At 46.2% G+C, this 16,877-nt stretch overlaps 1 protein-coding gene across 2 annotated transcripts in view; it reads left to right on the plus strand.

The window, feature by feature from the left end:
* Nucleotides 1–895: 895 nt before the first annotated feature.
* The window catches only part of LOC147618708 (Ubiquitin system component Cue protein), a 93,040-nt gene continuing 77,058 nt past the window's right edge, over nt 896–16,877 (plus strand). Inside the window, exons 1-4 of one of the 2 annotated variants that reach the window (XM_086773740.1) lie at nt 896–1,539; nt 3,244–3,403; nt 3,537–3,595; nt 3,830–3,927. In XM_086773740.1, coding sequence (XP_086629866.1) covers nt 1,092–1,539; nt 3,244–3,403; nt 3,537–3,595; nt 3,830–3,927 — 765 coding nt within the window. In that variant the 5' untranslated portion in view covers nt 896–1,091. The remainder of the gene's footprint in view (nt 1,540–3,243; nt 3,404–3,536; nt 3,596–3,829; nt 3,928–16,877) is intronic. The other variant, XM_086773739.1, reaches the window with a different exon arrangement.

Genomic DNA, 16,877 nt, shown 5'->3' on the forward strand with positions numbered 1-16,877 from the left:
AAAATATGTTTTAGCACAATAAGAAGTGACATTGTAAAAAAAAAAGAGAATGTAAAAGTTAAACATGATTTTTATAATGACTTAAATAAATGAGAATGCAAAAGACATCCATGATTTTTATAATGACTTAAATCTAATTAAAAATTTAGGGGCTCATCCTAATCTAGGTCTCTGAAGTTGAAGGAGGGGATTAGTATTATGGAAGTCTCAAACTATTTGCACAAACAATGTAAGTTTATTAATAGGACAAAGAGGATCATATTTATCCACACAAAGATTAAGAATAAAAGAGTTTAATGTCATGTTAAAGAGAAGGATGCTAATTTATCTATTTTCAAAACCTTTTGGGTTGAATTTTGGCACAACTTTGGAATATTGCTTATGTGAATGCACATATACTTTAGAAATTAGAAAGGGGGGTTTGGACCAGACATCATAGGTAAGGGTTGTTGGGGTCAAGGCGTGCTGAGGCAAGGCTCTTGCAGCTAGCCAAATTGCTAAATTTAGCAAGGGTTTTAGCAACGAGAACTTGTTGCACTAAAGAAAATGGATCTTGTTTTATAACCAAAACTCACAAGTCATGTTCTCACACTTGTTGCCCATGTTTTCACCTACCCTACATCAAGTTGCCATCCATGCATTTTTCTATTTGTTGTAGAATGTTCTCTCTCATCCAAAGATAAGGTGATGAAGGCCATTATCGATAAACATTGCCCGTCCTTCTGGCTAGTCATGGATAGGCAATCAAGCCCATCAATAGTGCTTGTGTAAAGTTCACATGTGTTGTATTCAATAGTGCTTGTGTTTAGTTCACACGTGTTGTATGTGTGCACTCACACACTTGCGTGTGCTCGTACACATTTGTATGCAAATACACAAACATCATATACATATTCACACACGCATATTTAGGACACGCTCTCTCGGATTCAGTACGTATACATAAAACATCATATACGTTCTCTCTCTCTCTCTCTCTCTCTCTCTCACACACACTCTCACACACACACACACACACACAGCACACGCTCTCTCGGATTGAGTATCTTACCGAGAGAGAAAGAGAGAGAGATCGTTGGAACTTGAGGGAGATGGCTGCTGCAAGTTCAACAAAGCAAAAGCAATGGAGACCCTCACGTGGGAGGGGCCAGAGTGGTGTAGGGACAGATCTCTCTGGCGGCAGCGGCAACAGCAACGTCAAGTCATCACCAGCAGGCGATGCCAGATTAGCTAGGGTTTCCAGAACGAACAAAGACAACGCCTCATTGCGCCAGCCTTCGCCGCCATCATCATCATCACCATCACCACTACCACCATCGTCAGCAGTAACAGCAAGCACGGATGTAAACATCAAGAACGGCCCTCCCCTCCTGGAGGGCTCTCTTATCCCATACTTGCCTCAGGATGATGCCGTTGCAGCAGGCTTGGGTGCCCACCAGGGCGGCATTGATACCGTGGAAACGCAGCAAGTTGCCGATCTCTTAAACGAGGAGCTTGGCAAATTGCTCAAGATGCAACTCCTTGAGTTTTGGAAAACAGGTACCCTCTTTTTACCTCATATGAATGCTAATGGAGTGTCAACATCAAACATAGCTTACCTATTCTCCTATGAATACCGATCAACATTATGGAAAACATAAGCATTAAGCAACCCTAGGGTCTAGGGTATGCCTGGTTAATCTCATACCATCTTATTGATTAGAACATTATCACGGCATTAAGCGATAGCAGAATCATCATCATGACATCAAGTGATAGCAGGGTATGGTCAATCTCTTACTATATCACCTGATTAGAACATCATCATGATTCAAGTGAGAGCAGGGCCAGCTCTTCTGTTACGTACCTAGCAATAGTTAGGGACTAATCCAACAAGGTTAGGGGAGTCCTAGGATTAGGGAGAGCATGCGTGGTTAAGGTTCAGATTTAATAAATCCAAAGTTATTGGTTATTTATGACTGGATTGTTATGTATAGTAGCAATAAACACTATAATAGTGAGTCTTGAGGTATTTGATTCATTGTGGTGTGGACCTCGACCAAGAGGCTTACTCTTGCCATGGACATGGCAGATCATGGGTAGTCTTGCTGAGGGCCCTTGTGGGGGTGGAACCTAAGCCCCTAGCTCTTGGGAGGTTTGTGGCGGTGAACCTTTGGTTGGGTGGTGAGCTTGCCTGCACCCCTTTTATTTGGTTTCTCTAACCTTGTTTATGCCTATGTATTAGGTGATCCTTGGGGGGAATCCCTCACATCTTTATGGGTTGATCTCTCGTGAGTCACCATATCAACATATAAGATGTCAGCTCCGGAGCTAGACTTTGCTTTGATTTATCTCTTAGCATATGTGAATCAGTTAAAACTGAAAGCTTCACATCTCCAAAGTGGGCCAAAGACTATGTACATAGCCTTTAGCCACTGCCAGTATCATTGACAATCTTGGACCACATGTGTATGTGTTGCATTCAATGTTTAGTATGGAAGATCACAAACTTGGTCTTACCAAGATTGTCTATCTTCTGGTATAAATACTGCAGGGCGTCTAGGTGATGTTGAAACCCCTTTACAGAGTTTGATGAATCATGACAACATGTCATCACCCGCTCACATTGTAAGATATGCCAACTTTTTGATAGGTGGGGGACGGTGTGCAAAGCAGAGAGAGTGTGGAGCATGCAGCCTTGAATGCGTTTGTGTAGTGGCAGAGCTGCTGTATTCAAAAGCTTTTGAAAGCAACAAATTGGCTACCATACTTGGCCTCCTCAACTTCAACTTTGATTGTAAAAGTGTGATTTAGTCCCATATGAATCCTGTGTGGTCTATGGCTCAGCCCACATTGTAAGATATGCCAACTTTTTGATAGGTGGGGGACGGTGTGCAAAGCAGAGAGAGTGTGGAGCATGCAGCCTTGAATGCGTTTGTGTAGTGGCAGAGCTGCTGTATTCAAAAGCTTTTGAAAGCAACAAATTGGCTACCATACTTGGCCTCCTCAACTTCAACTTTGATTGTAAAAATGTGGTTTAGTCCCATATGAATCCTGTGTGGTCTATGGCTCAGCCCAATAAATTAAGGTGCACTTTTTCAGCATAAGGAGTCTGATGTGACCAATTGTGACAGTGTGGAAGTATGTAGGTCTATGGGAATGATTGTGTTGGATGTTCACACCTAAGATTTCTTCATAGCTTTAGCTTATTCTAGCATTTCATTTTTTCATTTTGTAATGTATGATATTTATTTTGCTACACAGTGACCATGGACAAATCTATTGAAGCATCATTGGACAGCTACTTGCAATTCAGGAGGCGATGGTATGATTCACATGTCAATGAAAATGGAAAACTGTTGGCCGGGGTGATAGTTGGAGATCAGGAGCTGTACCGTCGTGTCTTCATGGTCCTTTATCGCATGTAAATAATCGTTATCCCTTTGGATAGATTCCTCATGACCAAGGTCTGATTTTGCTTGTTTGAGCTAAGAATATGTCTGCAAGAGGCATTATTAGCATTAAGTAGTTTTTCAAATAATTTCAATATTTGACAGGTCTTCGGAATGTGGATCTCCTTCTACAATTGATAGCTTATCACCTGAAAAGCATGCAGGTCATGAGTCATCAAATTTCCTCACTTCTACTGTGCATGAGATTGAATTTCATTCTATAGGGAAAACAGTTATTTTGGATGGTCTGCATGAGATGGAAGCTCTTTCTATAGGCAGAAAAGCTCTGTTGGATATAAGGGATGAACTAGAGATGGTTTATGTTAGGGATGAACTAGAGCTTATCTAGGCTAAACTTCTACCAGACTGATGAAGTTTCCCGTTTTTGTTGTTTTTAGCAGAAATGATTTACAAGAGACAGCTTTTTGATATTCCGAAGTTGCTTGATATATGTGCTATATATGGCCACGACAATGCAGTTTTGACCCGACGACTGGTTAGTCTCAGACTTGAGCATTACTGTAATCAAGTGTGCCAGTAGCCTTAATTTCCCTACAGTGTTGTTATCACTCTTGCTTGTTGCACATGCAGCTCTGTCAGGTGTGTGGATTTTGGACAAAAAGTGTATTTTTGAGTAACATAGTCGCAACTGCCATTAGGGTTAGGTTATAGTTTTAGTTGTCAATGCATTGTCCTGCACAGTTACAACACACTTGGATTATTCGTTGTAATCAAGTGTGCCAGTGGCCTTAATTTCCATACACTGTTGTTATCACTCTTGCTCGTTGCACATGCAGCTCCGTCAGGTGTGTGGATTTTGGACAAAACTTGTATTTTTTAGTAACATAGTCACAATTGCCATTAGGGTTAGGTTATAGTTTTAGCTGTCAATGCGTTGTCCTGCACAGTTACAACGCACTTGGATTATTCATTGTACAAGTGTCTAGGCTTTTTATTAGGACGAAGCTGGGGCTGGACACAAATGTTAGTTGTCACAGTACTTGCAAGGCACAGATCAGTTTTTCCAGGCTATTGAAAACCCTAAAACAGATGCGTTGTGCATCAGGACAGCTTGGGTTGATTTCCAAGCAGGCTGGGCAGCAGATTGGGCATCCATGTCAGGTGGCAAGGTGCATGGGTTGTGCAGCAGGTCGGGCTTAGGTGGTGGTAAAAATTCAGCCCAGCCCTATTTGCCTGTCATAGGGCCAGTTGAGCAGGCTCACCCCTTTATAGGGATATTCTAGACTTTTTCTAGTCCTCTATAAATAGGACTTGCTGCCCCCGTCATTCCTCATTTCACAGATATTGAAAGGCAGCAGAGCATTCAGCCTTCTTCAAGTAGAGATCGCAGTCATCTTTGTACTTTCCATAATCTAGTAATGTTGGGACTCTTGAATAGATTAGCCATACTCATAACATTATAATAATGGTCCTTTTATAGGAGAGATCCCCCTTTACAAGGTGTAAACATATACTTCGAACGCATATGCCACATGTCAAACCTTGATGTCAAGTGTCCCTAAGAGGTGTCACCTACATACATCATCGCTTACATAAGATTCTCTTAAGAGGTTCTGCCCCCCCCCACACACAAACCCACACACTAGCGGTTGTTCACACACACTAGAACTGTTTTTTTAAAAACATAGAATACTAAGTTGTTAGGTGCCAATTTACACCAGCATCTAGCACCTGTTTATTCCCACATTCATGAGTATTCATATTTAACATCCCCCTCCCCTCCCCCCCCCCCCCCCCCCCCGCCCACCCCGGCGGGATAATGTGGCTAAAAAGCCTAGTCGCCTTGTACTAGGTTTGCAGTTGTCATGTGCAGTCAGCACTTCAATGCCACGTGGTCGAATCCGTACAACAGGTGCATGTCTTAAGAGTGGTAACTGCCCCTTTGTGAGCCCTAATCCGGGACAAGCTAGCCAGGATCCACTGTAGAGGTCATGGTCAGGTGTGTATGTCTCGCACATGAAGGTAGTACACCCTTTGGAATGATGTAGAGATGTACCATGCATTGTTAGGCTTTCAACCGGATGCAAGGGAACCAGAACAAGCATGTAGTTGCACTGTTGCATGAAAGGCATGGGCAAAAGCTTGCTTTGCTGCCCTGCACTTGGGCCTGCTTTGGGGCAGCCCATGGGCCATTCTATGCCCCATAAAGCCCAATAAGGGCCTTGTCGGCCAGCCCTTAAGGGGCATCCTTCTTGTCGGCCAGGTGTAGGCCCTGTCGGCTAGTAGAATTAACCACAGCTCTTCTCCGAGCTCATGTAGCTTCCACTCTCGTGTGAAAAAGCGCCACAATTCAGGTCGTGGGTTGCTGAAACTAGCTGACAGCCTCTTATGCAAACCGACTAGCATTTCTTGGCACTATATAAGGCATAATCCATCTCATAAGTGTTGAAAGTCCAGGGTTGTCATGTGCATGATCAATGCCATGTACCTTCTCAGGGCTAATCCAGAAGGGGGCAGCCAGTAAAAGATGAGTAGAACCAGAATTTAGGAGCCTCAGGTGCAGAATCTGTGGTGGACTTGGAGCAGGGCATAGGGATCATGGAGGAGGATGCTGTCGGCTGGTGCTAGGAGCTGTCGGCTGATTGCAGAGAGCAAAGGGCTGAAGCGCATCATGAAGACAAGGCGGCTGCCCACAAATAAATGGGCTTTGCGTTTTTGTATTTATGCCAAGGCTGCTGGCCGACTGCTGGTCGACCAGCTCTCCAAGGATTTCATGGACCTATAAATAGGCTAGGAGGCTCATAGTTGTAGGCATTCAATCCTCTAGGGATTGGGTCAGTAGGAGTCCCATAGGGGGACAGAATTTTGGGTGTTATCACCTTTTCTTCAAGGCAGCCTAGGGCTGCAGACAAGTATCTTTTTGTACTATAGTAATATACTGAATTTCCAGCATCTCTCTTTCTCTCTACTCTCTCTCTATATCTGTGTTTTTGCATCAGCATGTTGCCAGGAGTGTTTCGGGCTGAAAGAAGACTCCCAGAGCTTCCACGTGTTACATTGGTATCAGAGCATCAGGCTCAGCAAAGCTAAACACTGATTCAGTCCCATATGATGGTGTACAGGTCCAAGGTACAGGAAAGTACACGGATACGAAGACCAAGGCAAGGAACACAGTGTGCCACAAAGCCAAAGGGGATGGCAGTCCTGTGAGCCAGATAGGTTCTCGGGCAACGGTCCCAAGGGAGGTTTATCCTCCAAGGGTGATGTGAGTGCCAGACTCATTTCTCAGGAATGAAGACCAAGACAGTGTTAAGGGTCAGGGCAGGAATGAATTGTGGACTAGATGGAACAAATGCATAGATCTTCGTATGAGACAGAGTGGTTTGGAGAATAGGCCGGGCTTTCAGAGAAAAGGGTTGCTAGGGATGGATGGATGACAGAGGGACTTCGGGAAAAGGATTGGGATGATGACAGTCATCCAAGAGCTGGTTGGATTCCCGTCATCAAGTTAGCAGAGGGGGATGTCATGTGCATGATCAATGCCATGTATCTTCTCAGGGCTAATCCAGAAGGGGGCAGCCAGTAAAAGATGAGTAGAACCAGAATTTAGGAGCCTCAAGTGCAGAATCTGTGGTGGACTTGGAGCAAGGCATAGGGATCATGGAGGAGGATGCTGTCGGCTGGTGCTTATTTGCGTTTTTGCATCAGCATGTTGCCAGGAGTGTTTAGGGCTGAAAGAAGACTCCCAGAGCCTCCGCGTGTTACTAGGGTTGTAGACAAGCCAAGTGAATGGCGAAAGCAAGGTGGAAAGGTGTAGATTTAGGAATTGGTCTTCAGGTCATCTTGGAGGTTTAAAGAATGTCTTCAATTACTTGATTCACTTTCTTAGTTTGGCCATCAGTCTTTGGGTAGTAGATAGTACTAAGATCTAGGGATCTTCCTATTACTTCAAAGAATGGAGTCCAAAACTTGGATACAAACTTATCATCCCTATCACTTGAAATCCTTCACAGCAAACCCATGTAATCTTGACATTGTTGACTGACTCCTTTCCCTTCCATGAAGACTTCAAGGTGCCGTTCTTCTCGTCAGCCTGCTTCTTTCTACAGTCTTTGGACAGCATGACTCTTCTTGTCATATTAATAACAGCTCCCTTGAAACTTCTTTTTCTTTGGATTCTTCTTCTTTTCATCAAAAGATGTCACACCTTTGCCTTTAGCATTGGCCAAAAATGCAGCATCACCAGCATCGCAGGTCTTCAGCCGCATCTCCTCCTCAAGCAACATAGCACTAAGTTCTTCAAATGATAAAGATGGTACTCTAACCTGAGTGTTTAGTGATGTAGCCAAGCTATCATACTGCTGTGAAAGAATTAGGATGCACCTCCGGGCCAACTCCTCACTAGTGTGTGTAATCCCTATAGCATAGCCATTTGATCTCGCAGATTTTTGATCCGCGAGATAAATGCTTCAGCGGCTTCTCCTTCAGCAAACTTTTCAACAAACAGCAAGTTGATTCTCTAGGTCCAAAATCTTGGTCTGATTGCGAGTCTCATATTGATTTCTCAGTATGATCCAGGCCTTTCTAGACTTGGTAGTATGTTGAATCAAAGTGAGAACAGAATCACTTACGCTAGTGACGATGGCACAAAGTGCGTCAGCATTGTGGCTTCTGTTAGAAGTCATCTCCTGTCCAGTTTTATACACCAGGGCCTTTGTTGTGGGTGTGCCCGCCCTTATGAGGCGTTTTCCCATTTTTCCCCACTCTCCGTATTTTTTCCCCCATTTTTTCCCATTTTTCTGAGGCTTGGGAGGGCTGCCAGATGATGCCAGGAGCACTCTGAAGCTGGCCGACTGGATCTACATCAGTCGTGGGCTGTCAGAGTGCTGGCCGACTTGTTCTGACTAGGCGTAGGCATCTGTAGCTGGCCGACTGCTATTTTCAGCAGTCGTGGACATTTTTCTCAGTCGTGGGCTTTCTTTATGCTGGCCGACTGCCCTTCCAGGGAGGTATATATTGGTCCTCAGCCCCCATACCTCATTTGTATCATATCTCGGGATCTTCTTGTGTATATAGAGCAGAGTTACACGCCTACATCTGTCTCTCTCGTGCTGTTTTTCTGCCTGCGTTTTTTGCTCTTGTGTTCCCAGATTTGGTCATCATCTCCGCTGCATATTCTGACATGGTATCAGAGCCCTAGGCTCTAGATAGGTCTTGGGATTTGTGTGAGCAAGAGGGGGGCTGTTTTGTGGCTGATTGGTGGACTGTTTCGGGCTGATCGGGAAGAGGAGAAGCAAGAGGAAGGCGGGCTGATTTGCTGGACAGCCACTTGCAGGTATCAGTTCTTCTTTGTTCCCACCCACCCACCCACCCTTTTCAGAGTACATCCCCGCTATGGCAGATCTGTTTGAGATGGCCGAGAGACATGTGAAGATCCCGACACTCCCCACGTTTCCGGTGGACCGTCAGTTGGACGGGAGCAACTACGGCATATGGAAGGTGATGATGGAATCCGTTTTGGAGTCCTACGATCTCGCCGATTTCGTCGTTGTTGGTATTCCACGGCCGGAAGTAGAGGAAGGGGAGTTACCGTCAACCCGAAAGGACCGGGAGGCCCAGACACAGATGTGGGATCGTGTCAACGCCAGGGTCCGTTCGTTTATTTTCCTCAACTGCACACCACAGGTAATCAATCATGTCAAGCACATGACGCTGGCCAGAGGTATATGGCAGCATTTGGCTTCTCTGTACAACAGGGTATCACCCATGAAGAGGATTTCTTTGGAAGTACAGATGCGGGTTATGAGCCCTGCAAAGTCGACGACGATGCGGGAGCATATTAACAAGCTGCAGGCTCTTCAGCAGGAAGTTCTCCAGGCTGGGAAGGAGATATCGTCAGAGGACATGGCCATAACGTTGCTGTCACATTTGCCCTCTTCGTACTCAGCATTCTACTCGTCGTTGATTACCAGTGGCAGGCTCAGCACCATCACTTGGGAGGAGCTTGTGCCCATGGTCTTGGACCAGGAGGAACGATTCACGAACCCTCCTCAGGGTGGAGGTTCGGAGGCCTTTACTGGCCAACGGTCGAAAGGCCGTAACTCGGGCAAGGGGAAGGCTTCATCGGAGAAGTCTTCAGAGAAGATGTCCGACGCTGACCGCGAGAAACTAAAGGCAGAGAGGACCTGTAATGATTGTGGCGAGAAAGGCCACTACTGGAGGCAGTGTCCCAAGCGGAAGACCGAGAAGGGTGAAGACTCCTCAGCAATCATGAAGACTCCGGCTTTTGTGCACCTGGAGGTGATGGACACCGATGCTTCATTTTCTTCAGGCAGGGAGGAGATTGGAGGATTCTCCGCAATGGATACTCGGGAGTGGATTCTCGACAGTGGTGCTTCCAGGCACATGACTCCTTCCCGTTCCGGTTTACAGGATCTCTGCAGGCTTTCTGGTCATATTCTTACTGGGGATACGTCCACTATCCCAGTTCACAGTGAGGGCAGGATGGAGATAGTTCCCGATGGCAGAGGGGGGAAGCATTCCTCCCAGGTGTTGTATGTTCCGGCACTCAGTTTTCATCTGTTGTCAGTGCATCAGGTTTGCAAGACTGGCGTACGGGTGGGGTTTGATGAGCATTTTGTTGCTCTCCGGGACAAAGCAACAGGCCAAGTGGTTTGGGAAGGTGGAGTGGAGAATGGAGTCTACAGGCTTTCAGCACTCTCTCTCCCAGGTCCTCAAGATTGTGATGAGTGGCAGTGTGGTAATAGCTACTCAAGTGTGGATACGCTGTAGGTACAGGCTTTCCAAGACCAGGTGGTGGATAGCTTACCAGTAGATGGCAGCAGTTGGCAGGAACTTTCCAACACTGAGGTTGGTAGTTCTTGTGTTCGTGAGTCAGAGGAAGCTGAACAGGTCACTTATGCTCTGATGTCTCGTCGTGTTCGGGACATAGAACTTCCAGTAGTAGAGGATGTTCTTTCCACGGGGACCTTTCGGAAAGCCGGGCAGGTGGCAGGTGTTTACTTGCAGAAGGAGGTGGTTTCTCCAGGCTTTGTGGTTCCGGATTCAGAGGGGGTGGTTGACAGGTTTCATCAGGTTTCCAGGACTTGCTTGTGCACCGTAACAGGTGTTGATCCTTGTGAGCAGTGTGATGTCTCTGTGATTCAGAAGCTGTATGGTTCATGGATCTGGTTGATGGACACCGGATTGGACGGGAGCTTCCTGATGAGGCAGTTGAGCTCTTGGTTGCAGATGTCTCTTTGTGAGGCAGGATTGCGTTTCCTGTGGTTTCTGCGGCATGCGAAGGATCATGGACTCTTGTACACAGGAGGGGGATTGTTGGATGGAGTCCGACTCCGCGGTTGGAGTGACTCGGTTTGGGGAGGAGATTCGGACACGAGGGGATCTACTTATGGCCCAGGAGCAGTTTTACGGAGCAGGAGGAGGTTACATGGCAGGTTTGGGCTTCCACTGGAGGAACCCATGGTCATCCAGAGGCACTTTGTTCGTGAACAGATCGTTGCTGATGACATCTTGCTGGAGTTCTGTTTGACGGAGGACAGTACGGTGGACCTCTTCACGAAGTCGCTCTCAGGATTTGCTCAGGCGTCACCCCAGCTCCCAGTGGTTGGTCACACAGCCAGGAGCTGAGAGGGGGTGTTAGAAGTCATCTCCTGTCCAGTTTTATACACCAGGGCCTTTGTTGTGGGTGTGCCCGCCCTTATGAGGTGTTTTCCCATTTTTCCCCACTCTCCGTATTTTTTCCCCCATTTTTTCCCATTTTTCTGAGGCTTGGGAGGGCTGCCAGATGATGCCAGGAGCACTCTGAAGCTGGCCGACTGGATCTACATCAGTCGTGGGCTGTCAGAGTGCTGGCCGACTTGTTCTGACTAGGCGTAGGCATCTGTAGCTGGCCGACTGCTATTTTCAGCAGTCGTGGACATTTTTCTCATTTGTATCATATCTCGGGATCTTCTTGTGTATATAGAGCAGAGTTACACGCCTACATCTGTCTCTCTCTTGTGCTGTTTTTCTGCCTGCGTTTTTTGCTCTTGTGTTCCCAGATTTGGTCATCATCTCCGCTGCATATTCTGACAGCTTCTCCATGCCCGAAGAAGTGTAGCATCTGGCGGAAGCATGTTTGCAAGGTTGTTGGGGTCGAGACTTTCCACTGGTTCTGCATCCATCCCCAGAATAGTTTCTAGGAGCTCATAAGAGTCTAGAATGGCATTAATTTTGAATTTCCAAAGAGTATAGCACGTGTGTTCAGCAGGGCCTGCTGACATCAGCAGCATGGCTGGTTCATACAGTGTACAGACAGTAGTAGAGAGGCGCCTCCTTGACAATGAAGAAAGTGCAAGACGAGGTTCAGTGATAGAAGTGCTCGATGATGATTTACAAGAGTGAAGGTATCTTAGCCAAGGGAGCTGTCCAAGTCAAGTCAATTCAATCTAGGCTATTTACAGGCAGAATACTCATTCAATAAAGCAACTACACCATACATGGTGGGGGTCCTTTAGAGGGTATTTGGGACCCAGTACTATGTACTTGGCCTCTCTCTCTCTCTCTCTCTCTCTCTCTAGAATGGCCTCTCTCTCTCTCTCTCTCTCTCTCGCTATTTGGGTTATACATTGATGAGGTGGCTGACTTCATTACACGGGGAGGCGGAGATGGAGTTGATTTAGCAGGTACCTCAGTACATATTATGCTCTATGCTGATGATATTGTATTAGTGTCTGAGTCCCCAGGTGGTCTACAGCAGCATCTACATGCACTCGATGATTTCTGCACACAAAGGGGTCTTACTGTGAACCTTGGGAAAACCAAGGTTATGGTCTTTCATACATCGAGACAGGGCAGGAGTCAGCTGACATTCAGTCTCGCAGGATGCCCGGTGGAGGTGGTGACATCATACGTGTACCTAGGGGTTACCTTCTCTGCAGCAGCCACACGCTTTACCATGGGTTTAGCAGCCAGAGCTAGATTGACACGGGGATATGCAACATTGGCTATGCTAGAGAGACAGTGCCACCAGGCGCATTTTCAGGAGCCCCGGACGAAGGGGTGGCTATTTGACACATTAGTCACACCGGCATTGATGTATGGAGCAGCAGTATGGGCGCCAGGCCTTGCTACCCATTGGTGGAAACAGATAGAGAGACCACAGGCCCTCATGATGGCACGCATGATACGCAGCAAACCGTCAGTACCTCATGACATTATCCGAGCAGAGTTTACTGCGCCTCCTATGATGGTAGAGGCCATATTTCAGACTATATGCCTGCTAGACAGATTCAGAGAGATGCCACAGGACAGATTATCATACAGAGCTTTTCAGGCATCTAGACAGTTGGCTGAGGCAGGAGACAGAGGATCATGGTATGCACAGGTCACACATTGGTTCTCACAGCATGGCCTAGACATGGATCATCTACCACCATTCCAGTATGACAGGGATGCACCACATATCCGTCTCTCTCATAGTGAGAGGAACAGAGTATTGAGACAGGATCTATGGCAGCTCTATACACGAGAGACATGGATATCGCCTACACAGCCTCTTCCACCGAAGATGCTATACTACAGAGATCACTTCATGAGTATCACTGATGATGGATTCATAGAGAGGCCTAGATACATGGAGGGCTTTTTACCACACGGCTCCCGAGTGGCTATTGGTCAGCTCAGAGTTTCATCACACCGATTGGAGATTGAGACTGGCAGAGCAGCACGGATCCCCGGAGAGGAGAGGGTATGCAGATTGTGCAGAGAGGAGGTGGAGAGTGAGGAGCATTATGTATGCAGATGCAGAGCATATACAGCCATGAGAGAGAGAGATCCCATTTTATTCAGAGAGCCACATTCCCTACGCCAGATCTTTGAGGCAGCAGACCAGCGCATACTGGGGAGATACATTCTAGACATACAGCGCCACAGAGAGACATTATTACAGGCTCAGACAGCTCCAGAGGGGGGGCGACAGACACAGATTACTACATTTTTTCAGAGATCCACACCCCTCCCAGCCCCTACACGGCAGGGAATTACTCTCCAGAGAGCAGAGACACTTAGAGCCCGCAGGAGACAGAGGACACCTGGCTTTCGGACACCACGCCTATACCAGAGAGAGATGACAGAGATCAGAGCTCAGTTTCACAGAGAGGGTGCGGAGCGACTGGCTCGCTTCAGAGCACACCCAGGCATGTTCTTCAGGGAGCTGTGGACACCCCCTTCACTGATGTATACCATTTTATACCCCGAGTATGGTACAGGATGGAGCTAGCTAGGTTGCATATCATGATTGTATACTCCATGCATATAGCTTTGCATTCTCCTAGTAGTAGAGCTCCATCCCCTGCACACCCAGATTCAGCTTTTTTATTCAGTACTTTTTCATTTTGTTGGGATGACAGAGGATACCCCATACAGGTACTCCGATTTGTCTCATAGGCCGAGTTCGGTCTTTTGGAAGACGTTAATAAAATCTTTCTTTCTTTCTTTCTTTCTCTCTCTCTCTCTCTCTCTGCACTCTTATGTTCTCTACATTGTGCTAATCATCGTCAAGAACCCAGGGCTGAAAAGTATAATCCTCCTCTATAAGCTTCCGTGTGTTACAGTGTTAATAGAGCTTTGCCTTTTGGTGAAGAAATTCAGCTAAGCAAAAAAAGAAAGATTTGTTTTTTTCACTTGTGTGGTTAATTTATAGATGCCAGTAGCACTCCCTATTCCGGTTTGACTCATGTTCCTCGAAGAACGGTTGGTTTATAGTCTTCAGAAGCGATCGGAAACATCTCCCACATGGATGGTGGATGGTTTATTTGCGGTCACCGTAGTTTACATGACTTACAAGTACGTGAGTTCGAGCTTCGGGCGCATGCTCTTGACGCATGGGTGCTTCCTTGCAGCTCTTGACACAAGGTAAAAATCCAAGAAGCACTATTGTTTATGGTAACCTTATTCAAGGCTCGATAATCCACACACATGCAGAAAGAACCAACCTTCTTTTGCACTAGCAAAACTGGCGAGCAGTTAGGAGAGTGACTAGGACGGACCATGCCCTTCTCTAGCAACTCATTCACTTGATTCATGATCTCCTCCCGTTGTGAAGCACTCACACAGTAAGGGGCTTGATTCGGAGTCGAGCTTCCCGGAATGAGATCTATCTTATGATCTTCGGGTCTCTCAGGTGGGAGTTCTCTTGGAATAGACTCACTAAAACAATCATTGAATTGCTGCAAAAAGTTCATATGCTCAACATTTACATTATCTTCAGATTTACTTTCTTGTGCAAAGACTAAATAACTGCAAATGGAACTTTTCATTGTCTTTTTAATTTGTACATGACTCACAAGAGGAATGGAGTTTCCTTGAACTCTTACTTCTAATACAATATTCTTTCCTTTAGGAATGATCTCGAGTTTGTCTTTATCTTGGCCGTAGAGAGGTACAGCTTTGACCTTGCGCATCCAAGGCATGCCAAGCATTGTTGGGTTTTATGCTGTGTATCCAGCCAGAGGAGTGCTAGTGATCATCAGTAGATTACTCGGGCACTTTTTACTTCAGTTAGTGGAGGTTTTTCCCCCAGTTTAGCTTAGTTTCACTTATAATTGTTTATAAGTGATTTGGTCCACCTGGCACACTTATGGCTGGACATGTGCACATCTTTTAGGTCACTTCATTATGTGGCTATTGTACTTCACTTTATCATACTGAATACAAGAGTCGTGTTCACTCTCTCTTTGCTTCCCACGTTTTCTGTTTTGCAGTACCTCCAAACCCTAACCCTAACTGCTGAAAGCCTTCATTTGGTATCAGAGCTTCCAGGTTGGCCTGCCCTGCCCGTACTGCTCCACGTGGCCTGCCGTACTGTTCCACGCCATCAGAGTCCGTACATTGTTTCGTACATTGCCCTGCGCGTGTATCTGCTCCGTACTCCGTCCGTACTGGTCCCCGCCACACCAAAGGTACAGGTTTTTGCCTGTTTTGTACTGTACCCGTCAGCTGCAGGTACAGTCGCTCTGCTCCGTATAGGCGACCTACTCTTGCTGTGTACCTGCTCGCTCTGCTCAGTACAGTACCACGACTGCAGCTTTGTACATCAGCCGTACAGTTGACCAAACCTGCAGTCTGCTCCGTACAGTCATCAGTACCTGCACTGTACAGCACTCCAGTACCTGCAGCGCAGACCTGAAGCCAACCAGTTGACTATAGTATCCGTACAGTACCTGTTGCGTGTACCTGACTGTACTTGTTCCTTACAGGAGACCAGAACCTGCTCCGTACAGTTGTGATAAGCTTTACAAGTTTTAAAGTTTGTGAAAATTTTCTGGGAGATACAAGCAGATTTTCTTGCAAAGAAATCTCTACAGGTTTTTTGCAAGGTCTTGGGTGCAGTAATTTTGGGCATTTTTGGGCATTTTGGCACTGTGTAAGCCATTTGTGCTGCTCTACTCAGTCAGTGGTGCATTGTATTGCACATTCAGAGGATTGAGAGTGCAGGCATATTTGGGTTTCAGTGGAGTACAGTTGCTTTCAGGGTCTTTGCTATTGGGTTTCTTGATACACAGGTACAACATTGTGCATTGGTATAATGGCAAATCAACAGCAGAGTGATGTATTCACGTATTTGTCTAAGGAAGACAAGTTGGACGGCATGAACTACTCCTTGTGGAGTTTTATGCCGAGAAATGTGCTCGTGGCAAAAGGTCTTTGGGATTTTGTTAGTGGTGATGAACCACGTCCAGGTCCATTGGCTCCAGAGACTCCTCCCCAAGGGGGTGCTCGTGGACGAGGACAACAGGTACAGGCACCAGGTCAGCCATTGCCTGTTCAAAGAACAAATGCTCAGAAGACATGGGATGCCAGAGATGCACAAGCCTTGTCACTCATTGCATTGTCAGTACAGAGGTCTATTATACCTCATATTCGTTCAGCTGGCTCTTCACGGAATGCATGGGTGACTTTGGAGCAGATGTATGCTACTCGTAATGAGGCTCAAATCTCGTTTTTGAAAAGAGAGCTGGAAAATCAGAAAATGCATGAAGGAGATGATATGTCTAGCCACTTGAACAAGTTGCAGGATTTGAGAGAGCAACTCATCAATGTGGATGAGATTATTCCTGAGACACAGCTTGTGTCCACCATCTTGAACTCTTTGCCAAGATCTTACTTGGCCTTTCATACCTCTTTGAATGTGAGCATGAGGAATGCTGTTGAACCCCTTAAGTATCAGGAACTTGTTGCTCTCTTGCTACAAGAAGAGCAAATCAGGAAGAATATGAATATGAACACAAGTGCTGAACAAGCATTTACTACAGGTTAAAAAGGGAAAGGCAAATCTCAGCCAAAGAGTTCAAATCAGAATTCAAGTGATGGTGGTTCATCTCAGGATACCACCAAACCCTAACCCTAACTGCTGAAAGCCTTCAAGCATCACATCACACCCTTGAGTAGGACCTATGAGAAAGTCCACATGGTCCAAGTAAC

Source organism: Cibotium barometz, chromosome 34 (assembly GCF_041138505.1).
Source record: "Cibotium barometz isolate CiBa-2024 chromosome 34, ASM4113850v1, whole genome shotgun sequence".
In the NCBI taxonomy this organism is placed as follows: Eukaryota; Viridiplantae; Streptophyta; class Polypodiopsida; order Cyatheales; family Cibotiaceae; genus Cibotium; species Cibotium barometz.